Source organism: Ahaetulla prasina, chromosome 4 (assembly GCF_028640845.1).
Source record: "Ahaetulla prasina isolate Xishuangbanna chromosome 4, ASM2864084v1, whole genome shotgun sequence".
NCBI lineage: Eukaryota > Metazoa > Chordata > Lepidosauria > Squamata > Colubridae > Ahaetulla > Ahaetulla prasina.
The window spans coordinates 74,347,953-74,370,248 of NC_080542.1; the positions used below are offsets into that span (position 1 = coordinate 74,347,953).

The 22,296-nt window shown below is 37.0% G+C and overlaps 2 protein-coding genes across 10 annotated transcripts in view; one reads left to right on the forward strand and one right to left on the reverse strand.

The window, feature by feature from the left end:
- Nucleotides 1-4,229, reverse strand: part of LOC131198799 (uncharacterized) — a 145,147-nt gene extending 140,918 nt beyond the window's left edge. Inside the window, exons 1-2 of the mRNA XM_058183861.1 lie at nt 4,021-4,229; nt 2,749-2,904 (exon numbers count right to left, since the gene is read on the reverse strand). The gene's annotated coding sequence lies outside the window, so the exon portion shown is untranslated. The remainder of the gene's footprint in view (nt 1-2,748; nt 2,905-4,020) is intronic.
- KBTBD2 (kelch repeat and BTB domain containing 2) lies at nt 3,915-22,270 on the forward strand. Of its 9 annotated transcripts, none has more exons than XM_058183870.1 (6): nt 4,084-4,417; nt 4,583-4,722; nt 8,047-8,170; nt 9,634-10,158; nt 14,184-14,349; nt 15,412-22,270. In XM_058183870.1, exons 4-6 carry the CDS (start codon nt 9,989-9,991, stop codon nt 16,942-16,944), a joined length of 1,869 nt encoding a protein of 622 aa, XP_058039853.1. In that variant the 5' UTR covers nt 4,084-4,417; nt 4,583-4,722; nt 8,047-8,170; nt 9,634-9,988; the 3' UTR covers nt 16,945-22,270. The 9 variants fall into 9 exon arrangements, with proteins under 9 accessions (XP_058039860.1, XP_058039853.1, XP_058039854.1 ...); XM_058183871.1 differs by having other exon boundaries at nt 4,583-4,694; XM_058183868.1 differs by having other exon boundaries at nt 4,084-4,722.
- Nucleotides 22,271-22,296: the final 26 nt, after the last annotated feature.

Here is a 22,296-nt window from a genome sequence, read left to right on the forward strand (position 1 = left end):
GCTCTCCACCAAACACCTCCCGTCCGACCGCCCGGTAAAGAAGTTGGACCACCGATTCATCGGCCCGTTCCCTGTCGAGGCAGTCATCAACCCGGTAGCCTACCGACTGACCCTGCCACGATCCATGCGGATCCACCCCGTCTTTCACCGGTCCCTTCTGGTTCCTAAGGCCACACCGAGTCCCCTTCGGTGCCCAACAGCACCCGTCACTGTCGCCGAGGACGGGTCGGAGGAATACGAAGTCCACAGCGTACGAGACTCCCGCTGGCTGAAGGGTCGTTTCCAATATTTGATCGCGTGGAAGGGATACGGGACTGATTTCTCCTGGGTAGATGCCTCCGACGTTCATGCCCCTGACCTGGTGCAGGCCTTCCATGAGCAGAACCCAGCCCGACCGCATCCCGATCGTCAGCCCCGGGGGAAGGGCCCTGCAGTGAGGGATAGTGTTGTGACCCAGGTTCCTGGACCCAGACTCCTGGACTCGATGATTCAGAAAGTGAGGGAGAAGACCTGGCAAGCCCTGCTTCTCTTGAGCCCTCTCCCTCCCTGGCACCCACTCAAAGGGAGGAGGAGGGGCTGGCAAGGCCTGATTCTCTAGAGCCTTCTTCTGATTTGGCAACGCCCCAAGAACAGTTTTGGAGTGATGCAAGACTGCGCAGAGGTGACCGACGCGCGCAGCAGAAGCAGCGTTGGGATAAGGCCAAGTAATAACTGTCATGCAGTGACATCTGCAGAGACTATAAATAGGAGGCGGGACTTCCTGGTTTTTTGTCTTGGACAAAGCAATGAATTTGCGCGGCAAACTGTATCAATGGAGGGAAGAATATATTCGTGAGTAATTCTGGCCTTATCTATAATTTCCTCGTTATCTCCAGAAACTTGGCAGGCCCATGGGTAGACGTGGCCAGGACAATTATCTATGTAAATAAAAGGAGAAAAGGAGGCCTCTGACTGACTCTTTGCTGGGAGTACTGGGGGGAGGGAAACAGAACACTGTGCCAACTATTGCCTAATTTGCCTTTTGTCTCACACTATGAAGATTTTTGAGAGAATCCTTGATCAACGCATTTGCAGCATTGCCCAACTCACTATCAACCAATGCAGCTTCATTAAAGGATGTGGAACAACTAATGCCATCTTTGCAGCCCGTCAGCTCATAGAGAAACACTGTGAGAAGAGACAACCACTACACATGGCATTCTTAGACCTGGAGAAGGCATTTGATCATGTCCCACCCCAACTGATCTGCTATCCCCTCTGGGCTCACTGAGTATCTGAACCACTCATTGACTGGATCAAAATGCTATACAAGAACACCAGCAGCCAAGGATAATGCTTGACTGGCCTCTCCAACAGATTCCCAGTGACAGCTGGGGTACAGCTGCACTGTCACCACTTTTGTTTACAGTGGTCATAGATACCATCACACATGACCTGCAGCAGAACGCACCCTGGACTATGCTCTATGCTGATGATGTTATGCTTGCTTCTACCACCAGAGGCAAACTATAGCAGCAAGTGCAAACATGGAATGATCGCCTCAAGCATTTCCAACTCTGCTTCAACATCAGGAGAATGGAGTACTTAGAGACTCTCATCATCCCTGGAACGCTTCAAATCTATGGAGACAACCTAAAGGTGGACATTTTTTGGTATCTGGGATCCCACCTCCAAGGTAACGGCGACATTACCAAGATGCCAGCATGGGTGAATGTAGCCTGGATGCATTCAAGAGCTCACTGGTGTATTATATGACAGACGAATGCCAACATGTCTTAAATCTAAGATTTACAAGACAACCATCTGCCCTGTTGCACTGTATAGTGCAGAATGCTAGGCAGCAACAACAGCTATCTCCATGCTATGGAAATGTGAATGCTCCATTGGATATCGGGCATCTCCCTTTTTGACTACATCACAAATGACACTATTCGACAAGATTTTGATGTGGCACCAATTATAGAAATGAGAAAAGGCTGGCTCCACTGGTATGGATATGTCCTGAGAACAGCACCTTCCACTGTGGCCAAGACTACCTACCAACTAGAAGACAATAGCCAGCGACCTTGGGGGTGCCCAAAACAGAGATTGCAAGACACCATCAATAAAGATAACCAAGCTGCAGCCCTGCACCCTGGAGACTCACTTGACTGTGCAAAGTGGTTTCAAAGCAGGGGTGAAATGCTCCCGGCTCGCACTGGCTCTCCCGATTAGGTAGTGATGGCAGCTGCTGATTCGGAGGACTGGTAGCAAAAATCCCTGGCCCCACCCCCTTGCCTCTGCTGAGCCGCACCATCAGCAGAGGTTGTTTTTTTTTACTTTTAAAAGTTTTTTTTTAGCCGAAACATGCCTTTAAAAGTAAAAAAAAAACCTCTGATAATTGCGGGGCTGAGAAGAGATCATCAGAACACTTTAAAAGTTTTTTTTAAAAAAAACCTCTTCAGCCGAAGGGGAAAAAAAGGAGAAGGGGGGGATTTAAAAGGCTACTCTGGCCATCCCAGATGAGTTCCTCATCACCAGAATCTTAAAAAATAAGTTTTCTACATGTTAAAACAATTATTTTAAGAGGTTCTGGGCTGCTATGAGGGAACTTCAACTGAGATTGTCAGAGGAGCTGACTTTAAAACTTTTTTTCCTCTGGCAATCCCAGAGTCGTCTCCTGATCCTAGCAAGCTTTTAAAATCACTTTTTAACAGCCCCCCCTTACAAGAACCCCCACCCATGCCCACCCAATGCCCCCTCACTTACCTATAATTACTGCATACTGCTCCTTTTGGGCTGGCAATGCAATGCTTACTTCAGCTACTGATTATAGCCTGCTTTGACTTCCTGCTTTGCTGGCTGAGGAACTCTGGGATTTGAAGTCCACAAACCTAAAGCTTCTAAAGTTGGAGACCCCCTGATCTAAAAAAATAAATAAAAATAATAAAATAAAATATTTGTGCAGCTTTCTAAAATTTGTTGTGTTTCTGCAGTGTTTCACTCTAACTACACAAACACACAAAATCTCACAAAGCTGTATGTGGCAATTTGTGTGTGTGTGTGTGTGTGTGTCAGTTGTGTTGTGTGTGTGTAAAGTGTGAAAGTGTGAGGTTCCTGCTTGTTGCAGGGGCCATTCTGGGTGAAGTGCAGCTGCTTTTACATTGTGTGTGAGTCAGTTGTGTTGTGTTGTGTTGTGTTGTGTGTGTGTAAAGTGTGCGGTTCCTGCTTGTTGCAGGGGCTATTCTGGGTGAAGTGCAGTTGCTTTTACATTGTGTGTGTGTGTCAGTTGTGTTGTGTTCTGTGTGTGTAGAGTGTGAAAGTTGGTTTTTGGTACCTCTTTATAGTTTTGTATACTTTGTTTATTATTTATTGTTATTGGCCACGCCCACCCAGTCATCTGACTACCAAGCCATGCCCACCAATTAAGCCACGCCCACAGAACCGGTAGGGAACATTGTTAGATTTCACCCCGGTTCAAAGATCCAAAAACTGAACCCTGCACTTCCGGAATAAGCTAGGAAGAAGAATCAGCCCAAACCAAACAATGATATAAAACGATGTTTCGATTCTGGTACAGAATTGAAAGGACCCCAGCAACCCGTTTGACAGCACCCTAACTGCCAGTGCAAAAGACACATCTCGGGCTTCCTGTGTAGGGAGACACTTCATGAAAAAAAATAAACTTCCAATATCATTTGAAAATGCAGGTTGCGTACAACTCTAAACTTCGATTAAGTCTCGCGTTTGAGATAAACGTTTTGAGAAGGGACGAACTAGCAACAAAAACCAAAGTATTTTTAACGAACGTCTGCTTCTGAGTGTGCCCAAAAGTACAAGTGAATTGTCGCACGCATGCGCACTATTGGAAGGAGTTGCTTTCTCAGGGTAGGGGACAAGGAAGACAGAATGCGCAAGCGCAGTGCGGAGGCGGAGCTACTTAACAAGGAGGTGATTTCTTCATCTCCCGCCTACGTCCGATTCCCTTGTTCGGAGTCTGCGCTAGCCTGGGATCAAAGAACTCTGAAGGGTGCTTCTTACGCGTTCGGTAGTACTGAGCGGACGTTAGGGCGGGGAAAGAACGAGGTGAGGGTGTACGCAGTCGCCGTGCGTCCCTTTCCCAACAGTCCCGCCATCTCCTCCTCCATGGCCGGGAGGAACCTGTGGGGTTGAAGCAGCGACAAGGCAGGCCGGAAGCTGGGGGGAGGGAGCGGGGACCTCGCTTCTCCCCCACCCTTTCCCCCCTTCTCCGTCATCTCACCTTTCCATTCTGCAGGCCTTGCTCGGTGAGAGTTGTGGAGAAGACGGTGTGGGGCCTCTTCATTCTCTTTCTTTGATTTCCATCCCTGGTTCTCGGAGGCGGTCTCTGATCTGCGAGCAACCGCTTGAAGGAAGGAGGAAATCGGTGCGGGGATTAGCACCGGCTTTCCTGAGTGGGGTAAGGATGTTGGGAGAATCGCCTTTTTCTCCTGTGTGCTTGGAATCCGGCGGTTGCCGGGGCGGCAGAAGCGGCTGAATTGGCAAGGCAGGGAAGTGAGTGTGCGCGCGCTTAGGGGACCAGGTGAATATATCCGGCCCTCCGGCTTGTTTAATCATCATGCAGGCGGTACAGCAGCAGCCTGGGTGTTAACATACGTGAGATCCTGCTGTGGGCAGCTGCACTGCTATTTCTTGGCTTCTTCCGATGTCATACTGCGGCTAAACCCTGACACAAGGTACTTTGCTCCAGAGAGACTGACAGAGGTAATTTTCTAGATGCGTGGCATGGGGAGCGAAAGGAGAGAAGCTGAATAATTTGGTTTGCCTGGCCATAGGATGACATTCTGATGGGGGATAGGTACTTTATTGCTTTGAAAATGGTATCTTGATTCTGCTCTGCAAAGTACTCAGTTGGCTGTGCTCACCTGAAAACCTTGCCCAGCTGCAATTAGAATAATTCCTAGAGCCCCCCCCCAAAGAAAAGCAGATAGGGTGGGTTTATTTATCAATGGCTATGCAATGATTTTGCTTGCCAAATAGGATTAGAAAAGATATTTCCCACTCTAGGGGAAGGAAAAGGTTTGTTAATTAAAAATATATATATAATTAATAATAAAACCACTAAACCTAGGCATAGCTACTTTTTAAATTTTGGGCCAAAAGTAATCAAACTCTAGTGAGAACTTAATATGCAGTGCAGTATTGATTTATCAGATATCTGAGACTATTGGACAGATTATAGTGTTATACTGGGAATAGTAAATACGTTCTAAATGTGCAGGATTTTTCTGGGGTAAAGGTTGTGTAATGCTAAGTATTTAACATTACTATTGCCCTTGCTTGTGTTTTGATTAAAACAAGTGTATTAGCAGATAATAAAATTAAAAACAATGCTAACAAAGCAGACAACAACACAGCAAATATATTTCAAAAATACAATTAAAGAGTTTTGATTACTTACTTTCTAAACCACTGCCCCCCCATGCCTCTAATTTATCATTTTTAATTTTGGCCTATTTACTAGTGGTCTATAATTAAATTATCATTTAGCAAAAATGCAAGTTCTGTTCCAACATTTATACTGAGTTTTAAATTATATATGGGCTCATTTACAAAAACAGTTGTCCTACAGAAGGGAAAGTTTTAACTTGAAACAAAACTGTAATAGTGTGATGCAAAAGGCAAGTTTGCAGTTTGGAAAATTTACCTCAATATTTTACTGGTTTTATTTCTTTGAATTAGTGGCAATGTCTGAAAAAAATTATTCAGCCATTTAGATAATTTTGCTTAGTGAGGCACAGCTAACAAGCACAGATATTAGGACTGTGCATAGGGTGGATAAAAATTGATTTTAAAAAAAAAAGGATTTTTAAATTTTAAATTGGATTTTTTTATTTTTTATCAAATTTATTTTAATAAAATGCTTTTGGAGTAAAAATCTATCTAAAGATTTCTATTTAAGATACATTAATAATTTAGTTTATTCCACATGAATGGAACTTAGTTATGTAGCATGAGGCTGTATATTCTGCAATATTTACATTTTTGGTAAACTCATTAAATAAATTCAAGCTCTGCAAGCTAAATAGGAAACCTTCATTTTGTTTGCAAATAATAATATTAAAGATTCTAACTACCAGCAATAATGAGTCCTTACATTTAAAGAGCATCTGTCATTTCAGATCTATCATGGCAGCGTCTGTTAGCGAGCATCCACTCACCTGCTGCCTGCCACATCCCTCACCTTGTGTGACTGCCAAATCACCAGCCATCGCATTAAAGTGAATGGGATTGTCAGTGAGTCAACAGTGGGTCAGAGGAGGAGTCACTGTGGGACAGAGATGACAGTTGCTCTTTAAAAATTACTACTACTTTTTACTAGTGATTTAAATCATGATCCACCCTGACTGTGCAGCATTTGAAGTTTTTAAAGAGCAACCGTTAGCAATGCCTTAAACCAAATGATTATTCTCTTCAGTGTACTACAAAGGGCAGCTGTACAATCTTAGGAAAAGATGTTGCTGGTTTAAGGGTTGCTCTGTAATTGTCACAGTGTGCTCCAAAGGTTATTTTTCCATTCAGAATCCCATAGTCTCAGTGTTGTTGCTTCTTTGTCTTTTATAAAAGCAGCTCAGCATTTTTCAGTTTTCCATCCATCCTAAAAAAAGTGCTACATTTCATAAAAGCAATCCTTAAAACAGTAACTTTTTTTCAGGGTAGAACAAAGTGGAGCTGTTTTATTTTTAGGAGCAGAGAAAGTCTGAATCATTTTCCTGAATCATTTGTGAAGCATGCACAGTCTTGGTACTCATTGTGCCTTTGCTGCCCAGTGTCAAAACAAGGCTTAACCTGCCTTCTTGTGCCAAAGAAGATGATTGAAGATGGCTATTTTGGGGGTGTATGGTAAAATGCATTTATTAAAATGCATGTCTCAGCCAAAATAACCCCTGGCTCTAGGTGGAAAAATAAGGACTGATCATTTTGGCAACAGAATTTTTCAACCAGTAAATTATTGAGGGGAGTTATTATTCAAAGTGACTTCACATAGTAGGGCTGATTATTTTCATAATGCTTCACTTTCCCAGAACGTCATAAATGTTAATCTCTATTACATAGGCCCATGATGACGAACCTATGGCACACGTGCCAGAGGTAGCACGCAGAGCCCTCTCTGGGCATGCGAACAGGCCAGCTGGTCTTCAGGTTTCTGGTGCTCCAGCGTGCTTATGTGTTCCAGTTTGGGCACTTGGTGCTGAAAAAGTTTGCCATCACTGACATAGGCTGTTGCAAATTTACAGTGTTATCAACAGAGGAAAATATTTGTAGCTGATGGTTGACATGAGGAGTCTTGATGGTCTCTGATCTTGTTGATTTTCTTGCAGACTTTCATTTCCCAAAGTAGGTAACATCATCAGTGCTAGTTCGGTAATGAAACATCTGCAAGAAAACAACCAAGATCAGAGACCACCAAAGACTCCTCATTACTATATTGTTCACAGTTGTCTGTGAGTAAGCCCATTGTATATGCATTGAGAGAAATATAGAAGGAGAATGAGTAGAATTAAAATAAGCTCTGGCTTGATTGTCAAATCTACACTGAATTTAAATAAATTGGGATTAGTTGAAGTATTAAAAAATAATTAAGGGCATTTAAATAATTTATCCTATCTTGAGAAAATTCAGATGCCTATCAGAGAATGTAAATGGATAATACAAGTTGCCAGTATATGATTCTCTGACTCTGTATTTTCTTCTATCACTATATTCTTAGTGTTGCTGTACCCAATTTGTCCTGCTGTGACCTGAAAGCTCCCTTTAAACTGGCTTCCAACAAAGTTAAACGTTTTGGAGGTCTGCTAAAATCAGTTGGTGAAGTCCACTACATTTATTCATTGATTTTTTAAATATCTTTGTTAGCTGAAAGTATTACACATAATACTTCCTCTTCCTTTTTTTTTCTCATAACATGTACATAACTTGTAAGGATGGACAAAGGGTAATTACTTCCAAGTAATTCAATAGTTTTTTATAACTGAGAGTAAGACAAAATAATTTATATTTATTTTGATTTAAAATTCCAATTATGAGCTGTGGTGATACAGTGGTTAGAGTGCAGTACTGCAAGCTACTTCTGCTGACTGCCAGATGACTGCAATTTGGCACTTCAGATCCCACCAGGCTCAAGGTTGACTCATCCTTCCATCCTTCCGAGGTGGGTAAAACGAGGACCCAAATTGTTGGGGGCAATATGCTGACTCTGTAAACCACTTAGAGAGGGTTGTAAAGCACTGTAAAGCAGTATATAAGTCTTAAGTGCTATTTCTAAGCGCTATTACGCTGCAAATGTTTTCTCATTTATTTTCTAATGATATGGGTTTATTTTATCCCTTAAGATTTGAAAAGAAATTTTACATAAATAATTGCCTATGTTCATAACAGCTTGTGATTGTTTTTTTTACTTGATACTCAAATGAAGGATGACTGGATAGAGAGCCCCTCAAGGAAATAATTGCATATTCATACTTGAAAAATCTTTTCAATATCTGTGTATTTGACTAATTATATAATATCAAATATTGTATTCTTGGGGAAAATGACTGAGGAAATGAAAATGAATTATCTACACCAGGGGTGTCCAAACTTGGTCCCTTTAAGACTTTTGGACTTCAACTCCCAGAGTTCCTCAGCCAGCTTTGCTGGCTGAGGGACTCTGGGAGTTGAAGTCCAAAAGTCTTAAAGGGACCAAGTTTGGACACCCCTGATCTACACTGACTCAAATGCCCTAGTTAAATCCATTTCAATCTAACTTCAAATTTTGTTTTTGAATTGAATTGGCTTGGCTGTCCTTATGAATAGCTGTCAATTTTTATGAATATCTCAGTTGATTTTGGTACTAAAATTTATGGCATCATTTTGTTTTGTGGCGAAGAAAGAAAGAGGGGTTATCATGTTGAAACTTCTCCAAACTGTTGGGAAACTTCTGCTTTGCAATGTAACACTTAAGGGATCCCAAAAGCACCCCTATTTTTTCTATATGCCTTTTAATATCTACTTTTATTTACTGGGAATAAAGAACAGTGATTCAGGCTAAATTTTATTTGGTATTTGAGATACCTATATGTTATAAATCACAGATATGTCCTAGCAGGTTCTGGAGAAGGCAGGTATGACCACACAATTTTTTTTACAATAAATAGTAGATTATATTTTACAAGGAATATTGATGAAGTTTTGTCATATTTTAATGTGATACTGAGTCACAGAAATGTAATCCTTCCTCAAAAGTTAAAATTTTTGAATATTAAACATGTGAAACTAGACAGTTAGCTTTCTGTTTTATGACTAATATTTGATTCTAAATCAAATGATTTCTCTGTTGAAGTTTGTGGTCAGTTTATATTTTTTAAAGAATAACCTTAAATTAGTGTTTAAGAATATTTTTCCAGTGAAATTAAAGGAAATGCTGATTGCTTTTATATACTATGTACTGCTTATTTAGTATCTCAATTGTAGTTGTCCTGTGCCTAATGAATTGATCTTGAGAAAGTATTGAGCTCCTTGTGCTCATAAAACAAACAGATAATTGTAGAAAGTGGTATACCAGACACTATTTCAAAATCTTAGTTAATTGGCTTAGAAAAAAAATCTCTGACATGATTTTTTTCCCCTTTCTAGTTGCAAGTCATTGTTAAGAGATGGTTCAAGAAAATCTACCTCACAAATTCCGTTTGTTTGCCCGTGTGCTGCATCATTGGAGATCTCAACAGGAACTTATCAGTTATTTTTGAAAGTCTCAGGAGAACATATGGACATCAGGTCAATGTATTACACTCTAGGAATGGGTCAAAATATGAAGCATTCTCAATTTAGCAGGCCAATCTATTACCCATAAGGGTGTTAAGAAAGCTTAACAACACTTCAACAACACTTCTGTAGAGCTCTTAATTATTCAGGAAAGTTAGCTTGAGCTCTTCTGAAATCAACTGACTTTCTCTAATCTTGTCTTGGATATATTAAATGGAATGCAGTCATGTCTACCCATGAAGGAATACAGATCAACACTGACTATGCTGTCGCTTTGTTAGAACAGTTAAAATCATTCTATGAACAGCAATTGCTAACTGACATTGTTTTAATTGTCGAGGGCACTGAATTTCCATGTCATAAGATGGTTCTTGCTACGTGCAGCTCTTACTTCAGGTACGTATTTATAGTAATGCTATTTTTTCCAAGAAATCTGTATCAAAAATATGTCTGAACAGTATAATTTATTAAGTGCATTCTACTTGAAATAAATGAACTAAATTATTATGCAGTTTAAACTCAGATTAACAAATATGGAAGAATTGAACTAATAATGCATGTTAAGTGTTTCAGAGTTATTCACAATGTGGAAGATAAAACTGAACATCAAATGCATGAGCTTTATTTGATCATAGTCATATGCTGAGAGAGGAATAGGTAAATTTTTGGAATCCCTGTGCATCCTTGGAATTTCAAAGCATCTTATACATCCTCTCAGAAGAAAATTGGCGACATTCCAATTCTTCAAATTTGTCCATCCATTATGTTATCTTCCTCAACTTTACCTTTTTTATTGGACAAATGAAATGTGTATAAATAAAGCATTTTGTTGCAATCCTATACCACTTTTATATGATATATTTAATTATTGACTTATATCTGACTTGTCTCAGAAACAACTCATGAATTTGGTGGGCAGTTTATTTTAAAATTAATGTTGCATTTTTCCTTGGATTCACCTCTTCGGAGCTGACATTAAATTTATTTTGGTTTTAATTAAAATACAGTTAATAAGTTACTGAGCTATGGTGGTGCAGTGGTTAGAATGCAGTATTGAAGATTACTTCTGCTGACTGCCACAGGGTTCAGTCCTCACTGGCTCAAGTTTGACTCAGCCTTCCATCCTTCCAAAGTCAGTAAAATGAGGACCCAGGACCCAATATGCTGACTCTGTAAACTGCTTATATAGGGCTGTAAAGCTTTGTGAAGTGATATATAAGTCTAAGTGCTATTGCTATTCTCTAGTAATATATTTGATAATGTTTTCCCTCTGTCATGTTAAAATTACAATTTAGTAACAGGTTTTGGAGATCTCTGGAATCTCTTGAGATGGCATACAACTGTAGGACAGTAGTGTTTAACTAAAAGAAATCTCAAAATGGTAAATCTTAAATCTATGGACAAATCAAAATGGAAAACCATTTAGGGATATAAAATGTTTTAGAAGGACAGTTGATCAGTAGAAACAAGCATTAGGCAACATAAAGACCAGACCAATTCTAAGGTTGAAAACAAAAAGACTTGACAACAGATTTCCCTTATTTGAACTAGAGTGGGATACCATTAATACAATGTAAAACACTTATATCCATGAATTGTGAGGATTAGTATTCTGCGAAGTATATTAATAGCAATAGCAATATCATTTAGTCTTGCATGCGGCTCCATAGTGCTTTATAGCTTTCACTGGGCAGTTTACAATGTAAACATTATTTGCATTTTGCCCCAACAATCTGGGTCCTGATTTTACCGACCTCGGAAGGATGGAAGGTTGAGTCAGCCTTGAGCCCCAGCATGATCAAACTCCAGGCTGTGGGGAGAGTTTGCGTGCAATACTGCATTCTAACCCCATCACCATTTAAAAGGACATTCTGCATACCCTGAGATTATATAATATATAGTTAGGAGATGGTGCTTAAAGCTTATCCACCTGCTTGCCAAATAATTTTGTATAATATCTTGCATCGACATAGGACCTACTTCCAATCATAGGAAACTATATAAGATAACTGTAAAGTTACTTGATAAGCTTTGTTATGGAATAGCTGCAGTGTTAGCTAAGACTAAAGCTTAGTCTATATATTCTGCATTGATTTGCAAGATATTGGGATAGAATGCTTTTCTTCTATGGCATGCTTCCTTGTAGAGGAAACTAGACAAAGTATCTCTGATAAAACAGATTCTACCTTTTTTTCCCCAGACAAATTTTTAGTTTATTCAAAGAAAGTTAAAATATAAACTGCTGAAATATTTAAAAGAATAAAAACCACAATAAAGAAGACATTGAAAAGCAAAAGTATCTTAAAAACAATAAGAAAGGTCTAACACATTTTTTCCTAGATGAATGCTGATATAATACATCAATGTTAGTTTCCCACCCCTTTCAAAATAGGCAAAAAGAATTTTAAACTACTAAACTACTAAATCTATTGCCAGATTGTTAGCCAGTCATCTGTATACTATATTAATAACAAAATAGCTAACAGGAAAAACAATAATATATTGTTATATTATAATAATATAATAAAAATTATTAACAATAAGAGAAAAACAAGATTGAAATGCCAAAATCCTCTGTTAAAAAACTGTTATTGTAATCAACTTGTAGAAAATTTACCATGGCTTTAATCCCAAATCATCTCAAATAATAATGCTAATCGGTCCCGGATCAAATATCCACGGTTGTTTCTTTATACCTTCTTTATCAATTGCTGATTGATTAAATACAGTAAGTCCAATCTCCAAAGCCAATGTATCTTCCCCAAAAAAACCAGCTAAGATTGTTCCTCAATTAAATATAATACATCAAGTTCCCATTCTCCTCCCCCTTAAAAACCTTTTGCCACTCTCTTGCCAGAGAGTTCTCTGCGATAATATAAAAGCAGTGTTGAGGTTCAGGAAGGTATATGAAGTCAACTCTGTTATTTTTAAGTCTATATTTCTTCCTGACAGCTGAACTGCTGGGAAATTACATTCGTTTGGAAAGTTTTCCACAGTCTCTGTTGCTTCTGAGCCTATTATTTCTTGCCCCAAGGCTGCTACTTTTAAAACAAGTTCTTTTTGTGGGTTTAAAGTATTTAGGGTCGGTTTCTTCAGAATATTTTCCACTATCTTTATGAGTTCATCAAAACATTTAGAAAAAAAAATCAGTTAAAGATTGCATTGGTACAGTCTCTGTCTCCCCTTCCCTGTGTCAACCTCTTCCTTCTCTCTGTAATTGTTGCTCAGTGGACTGGATAAATAAAGCAGGGAAAAAGCAAAGAAAACTGCAAAGATATTTTCTATTTTGGTCCCAAAACTTTTTTCAGGTTAATAAAATACAAATCCAGAGACATGTGCCATGTTTCCATATGGAAAAGCAAAAATTGATAAGAGCAGTCAAATAAAAAAAGAAAGCAAAAAAACAAAACAAAACCTAGATGGAATCCATCAGGGGTTGAAATAAATCAGCATTCAGCCAACCAATTAATCTTTAAAGATAACAAAGATTTTCACAAATGTGAAGTTAAAAATCCCATGCATGCGTAAAGAAAACATTCTGCAGGTAGAAAGAGATGTAAAAAAGATCATTGATTTTCTAGCTGCTCCCTCAAGAAGCTACAATCATCAAGAGTCCCCCTTCTGGGTGTGTCCACATCCATTCAAAAGTCATCTTCGATTATTCCTAAATGGCCCCATTCCAATCCAGGGGGTAAGACTGCCGAAAAATCAGCTCTGGCAGCAAACCCAGCAGATCATGAGTAATAGAAAGAAAGCTGTTACTCTTCAGACATATAGAAATTGACTCATATTTATGATGGTTGCAGTTTCAGAATCATGTGATCATTTCTTGGCAAAATTGTTAAGTGAATCACTGCAGTTGTAAAGTTAGTAGCATGGTTATTAAGTGAATCTGGTTTCCTCATTGACTTTGCTTGTCAGAGGGTCGAAAAAGATGATCACATGATTCTGAAACTGCAACCATCATAAATATGAGTCAATTTCTATATGTCTGAATTTTAATCATATGACTTTGTGATGCTGCAATGATTGTAAGTGTGAAAAATGGTCATGAGTTACTTTTTTCAGTGTTGTAACTTTGAATGGTCACTAAACAAACTATTGTAAGTCGAGGACTATCCGTAATTAATTTTGAAAGTCCAGGGAAAACAATAGAAGCATTTTTTTATTTTAGCATTGAAAATAGTGTGTAGTGTTCAATACTAACATTTCTAATCCAGAGTGAAAACGGGTGGTATATGGGTATTATAGTGACTTTCTAAAGTATGATTAATTTTCATGAGACAGTACAACTTGGAATATACATTTTGAATTTTACAAGATATTCATTGTATTGAATGCTATCCACAAACAATTTTTAGAATACTGGCACAATTAGATAGGAAGTAGGGATGGTTACAATATTATTTTTTATCATCCAGGGCAATGTTTATGAGTGGGTTGAGTGAAAGCAAGCAAACACATATTCATCTGAGGACTGTGGATGCAGTCACTTTTCAGATCATAATAACTTATGCTTATACGGGTAATTTGGCAATAAATGACACAACAGTTGAACAGCTTTATGAAACAGCTTGTTTCCTACAGGTAAGATTATTTTATACTAACTTTTCTAAGACATGTTTTCCTAAGTTCTATCTTTAATAGAATTGAATACTGTGCTTAACAATAAAGTAACCTGCAAGATCAGTAAAAAAATGGAAACAACTTTTGAAATTCCAACTACTACCCTTCTGCTTAAACAAATAATTATTGTGCAGATACCTATGACTCACAGTAAAATGTCATGACATCGCCTTTTCTCCTGTTAATACAGAGATAATAGGAAAATATTGCTTACTGAGATGTTAATAGTCTTTTCAGTAATAAAATTGCATAGTGGAAAATACCTTTGTTGGTACAGAAATTAATTGTGACCAGCAAAAATTTAATAAAAGAGTAGACATTCTTGTATTAATTTTGATATTTTGAGTAAAGATAAGAACTCTAGGGTTCACTTTTTGGAAAGAGATTTTTAGAATGTGCAGAAATGTGTGTGAGATTCTTTTGTTTTAAAGTAGTCTTTCATTATTTTCCCATCCAAGCAAAGTGAACATGCATGTACGTTCCTGTATGCAGATCAGGAGCAGCATCTGCGCAGTCCTGTTCACTAGAGCAATGGAAGGCATTCACTGAAGTGAAGTCAGACTTTAGAAAACACAACTGGGGTATATTGAAACACACCTCAAAGTGTAAAAGCAACCATGTTCTTTAGCAATCTCAATATAACTTCTTTGAAGATTTCCTCTGGTTGTTCATTGGGACTGAAAGTAAATCATTATAGACATGAGCACAGATCTTCTGTAATAGTTCAAGAAAGGGTGTTTTGCCTGTATTTCACAATATACTTTGTGAAGTTCCTTTTAGATACTTTGCATTACTTCCTAGTAATCAATTTGGTCTCAGAAGAAAATTTTGATAGTTATCTCTTCTTTACTTAATCTGCTAGCAATACAGTCCTAGATTAATATGTGATATCCAATATTTTGGTATATAATAGAATAGAAATTAAGGAAGATTATTACATTCCATTTTTCATCATTAACCACAAGTATGAAGATAATGAAAATGTTTTGATCACTTCTCATATATATATTTTTTTAATTGCAGGTCGATGATGTGTTACATCAGTGTAGGGAATATTTAATTAAAAAAATTAATGCTGAAAACTGTGTGCGGCTTTTGAGTTTTGCTGATCTTTTTAGCTGTGAGGAGTTAAAACAGAGTTCTAAAAGAATGGTAGAACACAAGTTTACAGTTGTATACCACCAAGAGGCTTTCATGCAGCTCTCACATGATCTGTTGATAGATATTTTGAGTAGTGACAATTTAAATGTGGAAAAAGAAGAGACAGTTCGTGAAGCTGCTATGTTGTGGCTGGAGTATAATACAGAATCCCGATCACAGTATTTGTCATCAGTTCTTAGCCAAATAAGAATTGATGCACTTTCTGAAGTTACACAACGAGCTTGGTTTCAAGGCTTACCACCAAATGATAAATCAGTAGTGGTTCAAGGGTTGTATAAATCTATGCCGAAGTTTTTTAAACCAAGACTTGGAATGACTAAAGAGGAGATGATGATCTTCATTGAAGCTGCTGCTGAAAGTCCTGGTAATCTTTACTCTTCAGTATGTTACAGCCCACAGGCTGAAAAAGTTTACAAACTCTGCAGTCCTCCTGCTGATCTCCATAAAGTTGGGACACTTGTAACTCCTGATAATGATATTTATATAGCAGGTGGGCAAATCCCACTGAAAAGTACAAAAATCAACTACGGTAAAACTAGCAAATTTCAATTTGCCTTCCGTACTGTGAATTGTTTCTACTGGTTTGATGCCCAGCAAAATACATGGTTTCCAAAGAGTCCAATGCTATTCGTTCGTATAAAGCCATCTCTTGTTTTCTGTGACGGCCTTATCTATGCAATTGGTGGAGACAGTGTTGGTGGAGAACTTGACAGAAGAACTGTGGAAAGATATGATACTGAGAAAGATGAATGGACCATGGTAAGCCCTCTGCCCTGTGCTTGGCAGTGGAGTACAGCTGTTGCTGTTCATAATTGCATTTATGTAATGGCACACAACTTGATGTATTGTTACTTCCCCAGATCAGATGCTTGGGTTGAAATGGCTACAAGACAAACTAATAGATGCTTTGCTTCAGCTGCTGCTTTTGGGGATAAAATATTTTATATTGGAGGCTTGCATGTTGGTGGCAATCTTGGTATAGGATTACGTCCTCGAACTGTAACTGGACCTTCCCTAGCAGTGGAAGTTTATGATGTGAATAAAAATGAATGGCAAATGACAGCCAAAATTCCTGCCAAGCGGTATTCTGATCCCTGTGTCAGAGCTGTTGTGATTTCTAACTCATTGTGTATCTTTGTACGAGAAACACATATGCATGAAAGAGCCAAGTATGCTACATACCAATATGACATGGAACTTGATCGTTGGTTCTTGCGACAGGATATATCTGAGCGGGTACTCTGGGATTTGGGAAAAGATTTCCGATGCACTGTGGGAAAACTATATCCATCTTGTCTTGAAGAGTCCACATGGAAACCTCCATCATACCTAGTTTTTCCTTATACAGATGATGAGTTTGAAATTGAGGAGGATGTTCCACTGCCACCTGTATAGCTCCCTTATTCAGAGATGGCATGCCTGTAACTAATGAACATTGTATTTGAGAGATTAGAGCTGCAAAATGAAATGTTAAATTGTCTTGTATGTATGCCCTATTTTTTTTGTGGCCATTGAGTTTAAATCAGTAAAAATTCTTATTGGATATGCTTCCATAATGTCAGTCCTTCTGATAGTTGATGGAATCTCTCTCTCTCTCTCTCTCACACACACACACACGTTTGTGTATGATCATATATGTATCATGATTATATGTATTCTCTATGTATTTCAAGCTTAAATCCTCTGCTTATTGTCTAATTTTTTTAGTCCTGTGAAACAGTGAGTTCTGGAACTTTTCATAAAGCAGCTTCTATTTCTAGAATGTTATATTAATTGCTCAAAATACCTTCGTTATATTTAAATGAGTTCTGGAAATATCTGTATGTGCTAGTTCTATAGATTGTGTAGCTGAATGAAATGTGCTGCACTCAATAATACACAGCTGTATTAGTGTAATAATACCATGTAAAAGAATAAAATCCCATGGATCTACCTGTGGTAGGAAGGGTAGATCTTCCATTTTATGGTGATATGCAGGGCAAATGACTGCAGGTTCAGTCAAGTTAGATGATGCTGATGTCTAAGTGCATGTATTTTCACTAACTTATACCTGTTTGTTTAGAATATAGGTCTTCCGAGCAGCTGGTAGTTTAATAAGTGTGAACTGACATTGCTGGGCTTGCAGTAAGAATTGCTAGTCCTTCATAGTGCGGGTCTCTGGAGCTTTTGTTCAGTAAATAGCTCCATGTTCTGTATTTCGGAAATATTGGCTCATGAATATTAGTTCTTGCTGCTTATTTTCCCCTATCCCAGTATAAGCAAAACTATAGTGTGAATTAACCACGTCTTTATTTTTGTTAATTTATATTACTGTAGTATGTCTTTGTAAAAATATCCTTACATTGTCTGTCTCTTATTTTTTCCTGTGGGATTGGGGGAGAGAAATTTTGTTCAGGAATACTTTGTGCAGAGGAGTGGTTGTCTGATGCTGCTCTGGCATTAATCCCAGGAACCACTAGCAGAGATAAGGCACCACCAATCTCACATGAGACCAGATATTTCATGATGGATCATACTAGCATGCTTAGCTGCATCATGTTCTGGCATTGTATTTTGAATGATATTAATTTATTAAAAAGAATCAGTTTGTTCTTTTTTCCCCTCACACGTCTGTGTATTTATCTGGAGTTACTGAAGTATGATTAAAACAACAGTTTTTAAAATTGCTGTTTAAAATATTAATACTTATAGTAGTAGATTCAGCTGTTCAGAAAAATCTGAAAAAGATATGAGCTAGTGACTTCTATTGTTTCTTTGTGTTTGGAGGTAAACAAATGTTTGAAGACAGAAGAAAAATAAAGTGTGGTAAAAGCCCTATATGTTAAAAGACCATGCAGGCTTTTAACACATAGGCCTTCTTCATAGACAGTATTCATAGTCTTATTACATAAAATCGCACTAATGTAAATACAGTCAAGTAGTAAACTGAATCTGTTTGTCTCCAGCCATTTATTTTTGTCCTCTGGGATTTCTTACACCTGCTTTTTGCTTTCTTTTTTTCTAGCCAATAACTACATTTTCTTTAATCTTTAGAATAGATCTTATATTGCTTTGTAGTAAAATACTCCGCAAACTAGAAAACTGACATTCAGCCCAAATCATAAAAATGATATGATTGTATCAGCCAATTTTGAAAATGGAATAAGAAGCATTCAGAACCTCAAGAGCTTATTAAAAACTTTATATTTTTGAAATTATCCATTTTGGTTAGGATAAAATGCTGTAGCAAAACCTTCAGAGTCTTGTGATTAAATATACCACTAAATAGCATGCTTTTTCATGACCATTGTATAGATATCAGTTTGTGATAAGCCAATCAAAATTAAGACTTGCTGCTTGAAAAATAAAAACAAAACAAACCCAACTAAAGAGATTTAGATTTTTTTAAATTTGCATTTATATCCCGCCCTTCTCCGAAAACTCAGGGCGGCTTACACTATGTTAGCAATAGTCTTCATCCTATTTGTATATTTATATACAAAGTCAACTTATTGCCCCCAACAATCTGGGTCCTCATTTTACCTACCTTATAAAGGATGGAAGGCTGAGTCAACCTTGGGCCTGAAGGGACTAGAACCTGCAGTATTTGCAGGCAGCTGTGTTAATAACAGACTGTCTTACCAGTCTGAGCCACAGAGGCCTGGCAAAAGTTACAATATATGGCCACAGAAACTTGTGTATAAAGTAGGTATCTTATACTTGAGTGTAATCTGGTGTTGGATTAGTTCCCTTTAAGAAGCATTTGATTTAAAGTATTAAATGTTGCTGATACTTTTATTTTTTAATCTGGGGATCCTTTTGTCCCTGTAAAAATTTAAATATAAAATTGTCTGTGGAAAGGGAGGCATTGAGATGCTAATTTGTACTCAAATTCATGAGAGGGCATTGTATATATAAAAAATTTGAAATCTTAAATTTAAAAGAAGACATGTAACATCTAATATTCTGAGGAAAACGTCTCAGTTTGTATTAATAGTTTTGTCAATTTTCATAATGAAACTTCGTAAAAATTATTTCTTTTAAAAATAGGTTATTAAGCCACACTTCATTTTTGCTGTTAAAATTATCACTTTTTTCCACTAAAAATCAGAATAGATTCTTGAACAAGATAGGTCAGCAAACATATCTGAATAAGGCTTTCAGAAAGTTTTACAAAGAACCACAGGGCTCTATGACAACTTCATAGGATTTTGTAAGAGACTACTGTGATGAGGATGCTGCCAATTTTCTTTCATTAGAGCTTTGGCTCTTGATCAGGGATTATAGTTTTAAAAACAAAAAACACCCCACCAGATTCCTCAACTCAAAAAAGTTTGAAAAATTATTAGGCAAGGATCTGGTTGTATACAGGTATGTTACCTTTTTGCAAATCTGAGAGCATCTGATCATGGTAATGTAACCTGAGTGTCTCACTATTTTGAACAAAACAACAAAGCTGCAGTATGTAAACTCAAAACAGGTACCGTACATCCATTTTTAAAAAATACTTTCCAAAGCAGTTCTGCCTGTGTGATTAGGCCCATCTACTTTGCAGTCCTTAGTCCTTTGTTGCTTACCTGGGCTTTAGAAGCTAACATTTGGCTTCATAAACTTGTAAAGATGATTTTTATGGAAATTAAGATTCTGGTGCATTTGTACTGCAAAATGGGATAAGTTAAAAAAAAAAAAAGCACCTGGAACGCCTCTATAACAAGTATGTATAAGAAAACTTTGAAACCACAATTAATACTTAAATGATAATTCAGGCTATAATAGAGTGGACTACCAAGGTAATAGCAAGATAAGAGATAAAACAGATATCTTCTAAATTGCTTAGAAGATAAGACAAGATTTAAAATGTTTTGTGGACTTGGTGTTTTTTAATCCCCATTCCATAGGCAAAATAAGCATTTTCCATTAGTTATAGCAGCATGTTCAATAGAAATTTTGTTGGGGGGATATTAAAATCTATCTACAGAAAAGCATTAGAGATGGTAAAGTGTAAAGCATTTTTAGCTGTTCACTTTTTTCTATTTTTTGTTACCTTTATAACATGAATCAAAAACTATCAGTTCAGAAGCTTTTAGCGCTATTAATAATTCCTCATGTGAAATCTGCTCCTAATATTTCTACATATCAAAAATAACTAGGCTTGTACTGAAATCTATGTGCCATATTTTGTTACAGTATATTATCCAAATAACATGTCTTCAGATAGCTTAAAAAATAATATTTTGTTAGGCTAAAATAAGCATATACATTAATAGTCTTTCTTGAACACAAGCATATTCTTTGTTCATCCAATATACACTTATTCTTTTAGAACTGATAATGGGTTGCTTTCAACTAATTTTTACTATTACGTTTCACTTCAGTTAACTCATGTTAACTGATAATATATATAACATGATAATTATGTTTGTATGTCCATAAGTTAATTTTGTGATTCTAATGACTTATAAATTAGACGAGAGGTTTAAGTATTTATTTCATTTTGTAATGTGATTCATATTTCTAAATGCTTGAAAAAAGTTTTAAAAACTAAAATCAGTTATCTGTTGTGTATGATTCAAATATATAATTTTACAGTAAAGTCCAAGTGCCTAAAACAAAAATAGTTCAAAATAGCAAGAGAACATAAGTCTGATCCTAACCTGTTTGTGCAGATGTAGCATCAGTATGATGTTCATAATATCCATTAAATACTTCTGTTATCTGTTCTTGATCATTTGCTCACACAGAAAGATTGGATGCATATAATGTATTCAGAAACTGAAGATTTCATGGCATAAAGATTGCACAGAGTTATTCCTTTTACATGCAACTTTTATTTTAACATTTTTTCCTATCTGTAGAATAAAGCATGAGAGTGTATTCACATGTAAGTATCATATTTGAGCCACAGACACATTCCGTGTCACAACAAAATTAGATCCACGTGGTGATATAAACCATTTCATAAGACACAATGAAAGCTAAATTAGGCTGTGGTTGTAAAATCTATCTGCATAATAGTAAAAACTTCAAAATAAGGAATTAAAAATGGAATTGCAACAATAAACTTTATTTTTGTGGTCCTTATCAATGAATGGCAATGCCACAGGAATACTAAATTGACCCTGTGTGAGAAACACACTAAAATAAAACCCAAGTGTTTTCTTAAGAAAAACCTAATTTTTAATTTTCACTTCCTACTGATGGAGTTTAAAGAATTGTACCCAATGCTCAAATTCCAGAACGGAAGTTGTTCTTGGCTGGAATACAAAGATACATTGTTCATATTGAATTTGAATTGCATTTTTATATATCACTGAAGCAACATGCTTGAAATATCAGTGTGATCATTAAAAATATATGTTGGAAAGATCTTGGATTATCTTAACCTTTCCAAAAAGTGATGTAACCTGGTGTTCTTATCCCAACTTGTTCATAGGTTACTTCTACAGAACCTAAAACACCTCATTATAACCAATGATTTATGCACAAAGGATCAGAAATTGATACATGATGACTTTTTAGCTTTACTGATATGGTTAAATATTTCTTCTTAAATTCTCAGTATGTGAAGTAACTTTTAGAATGCATATATTAAATTCTTGCATGGGTTTGTCAGTTTTAACCATTACTACATTTTGTTTCAAAAGGATATAATCTTTCTATGTAAAAATTGTGTATAATCAAACAACTTCCACCAAGGAAATAAAAACAAAAGCTATGTCATGGTAGAATTTAAAATTCAAAAGCAACTACTTTACAGTGTGTTTGATT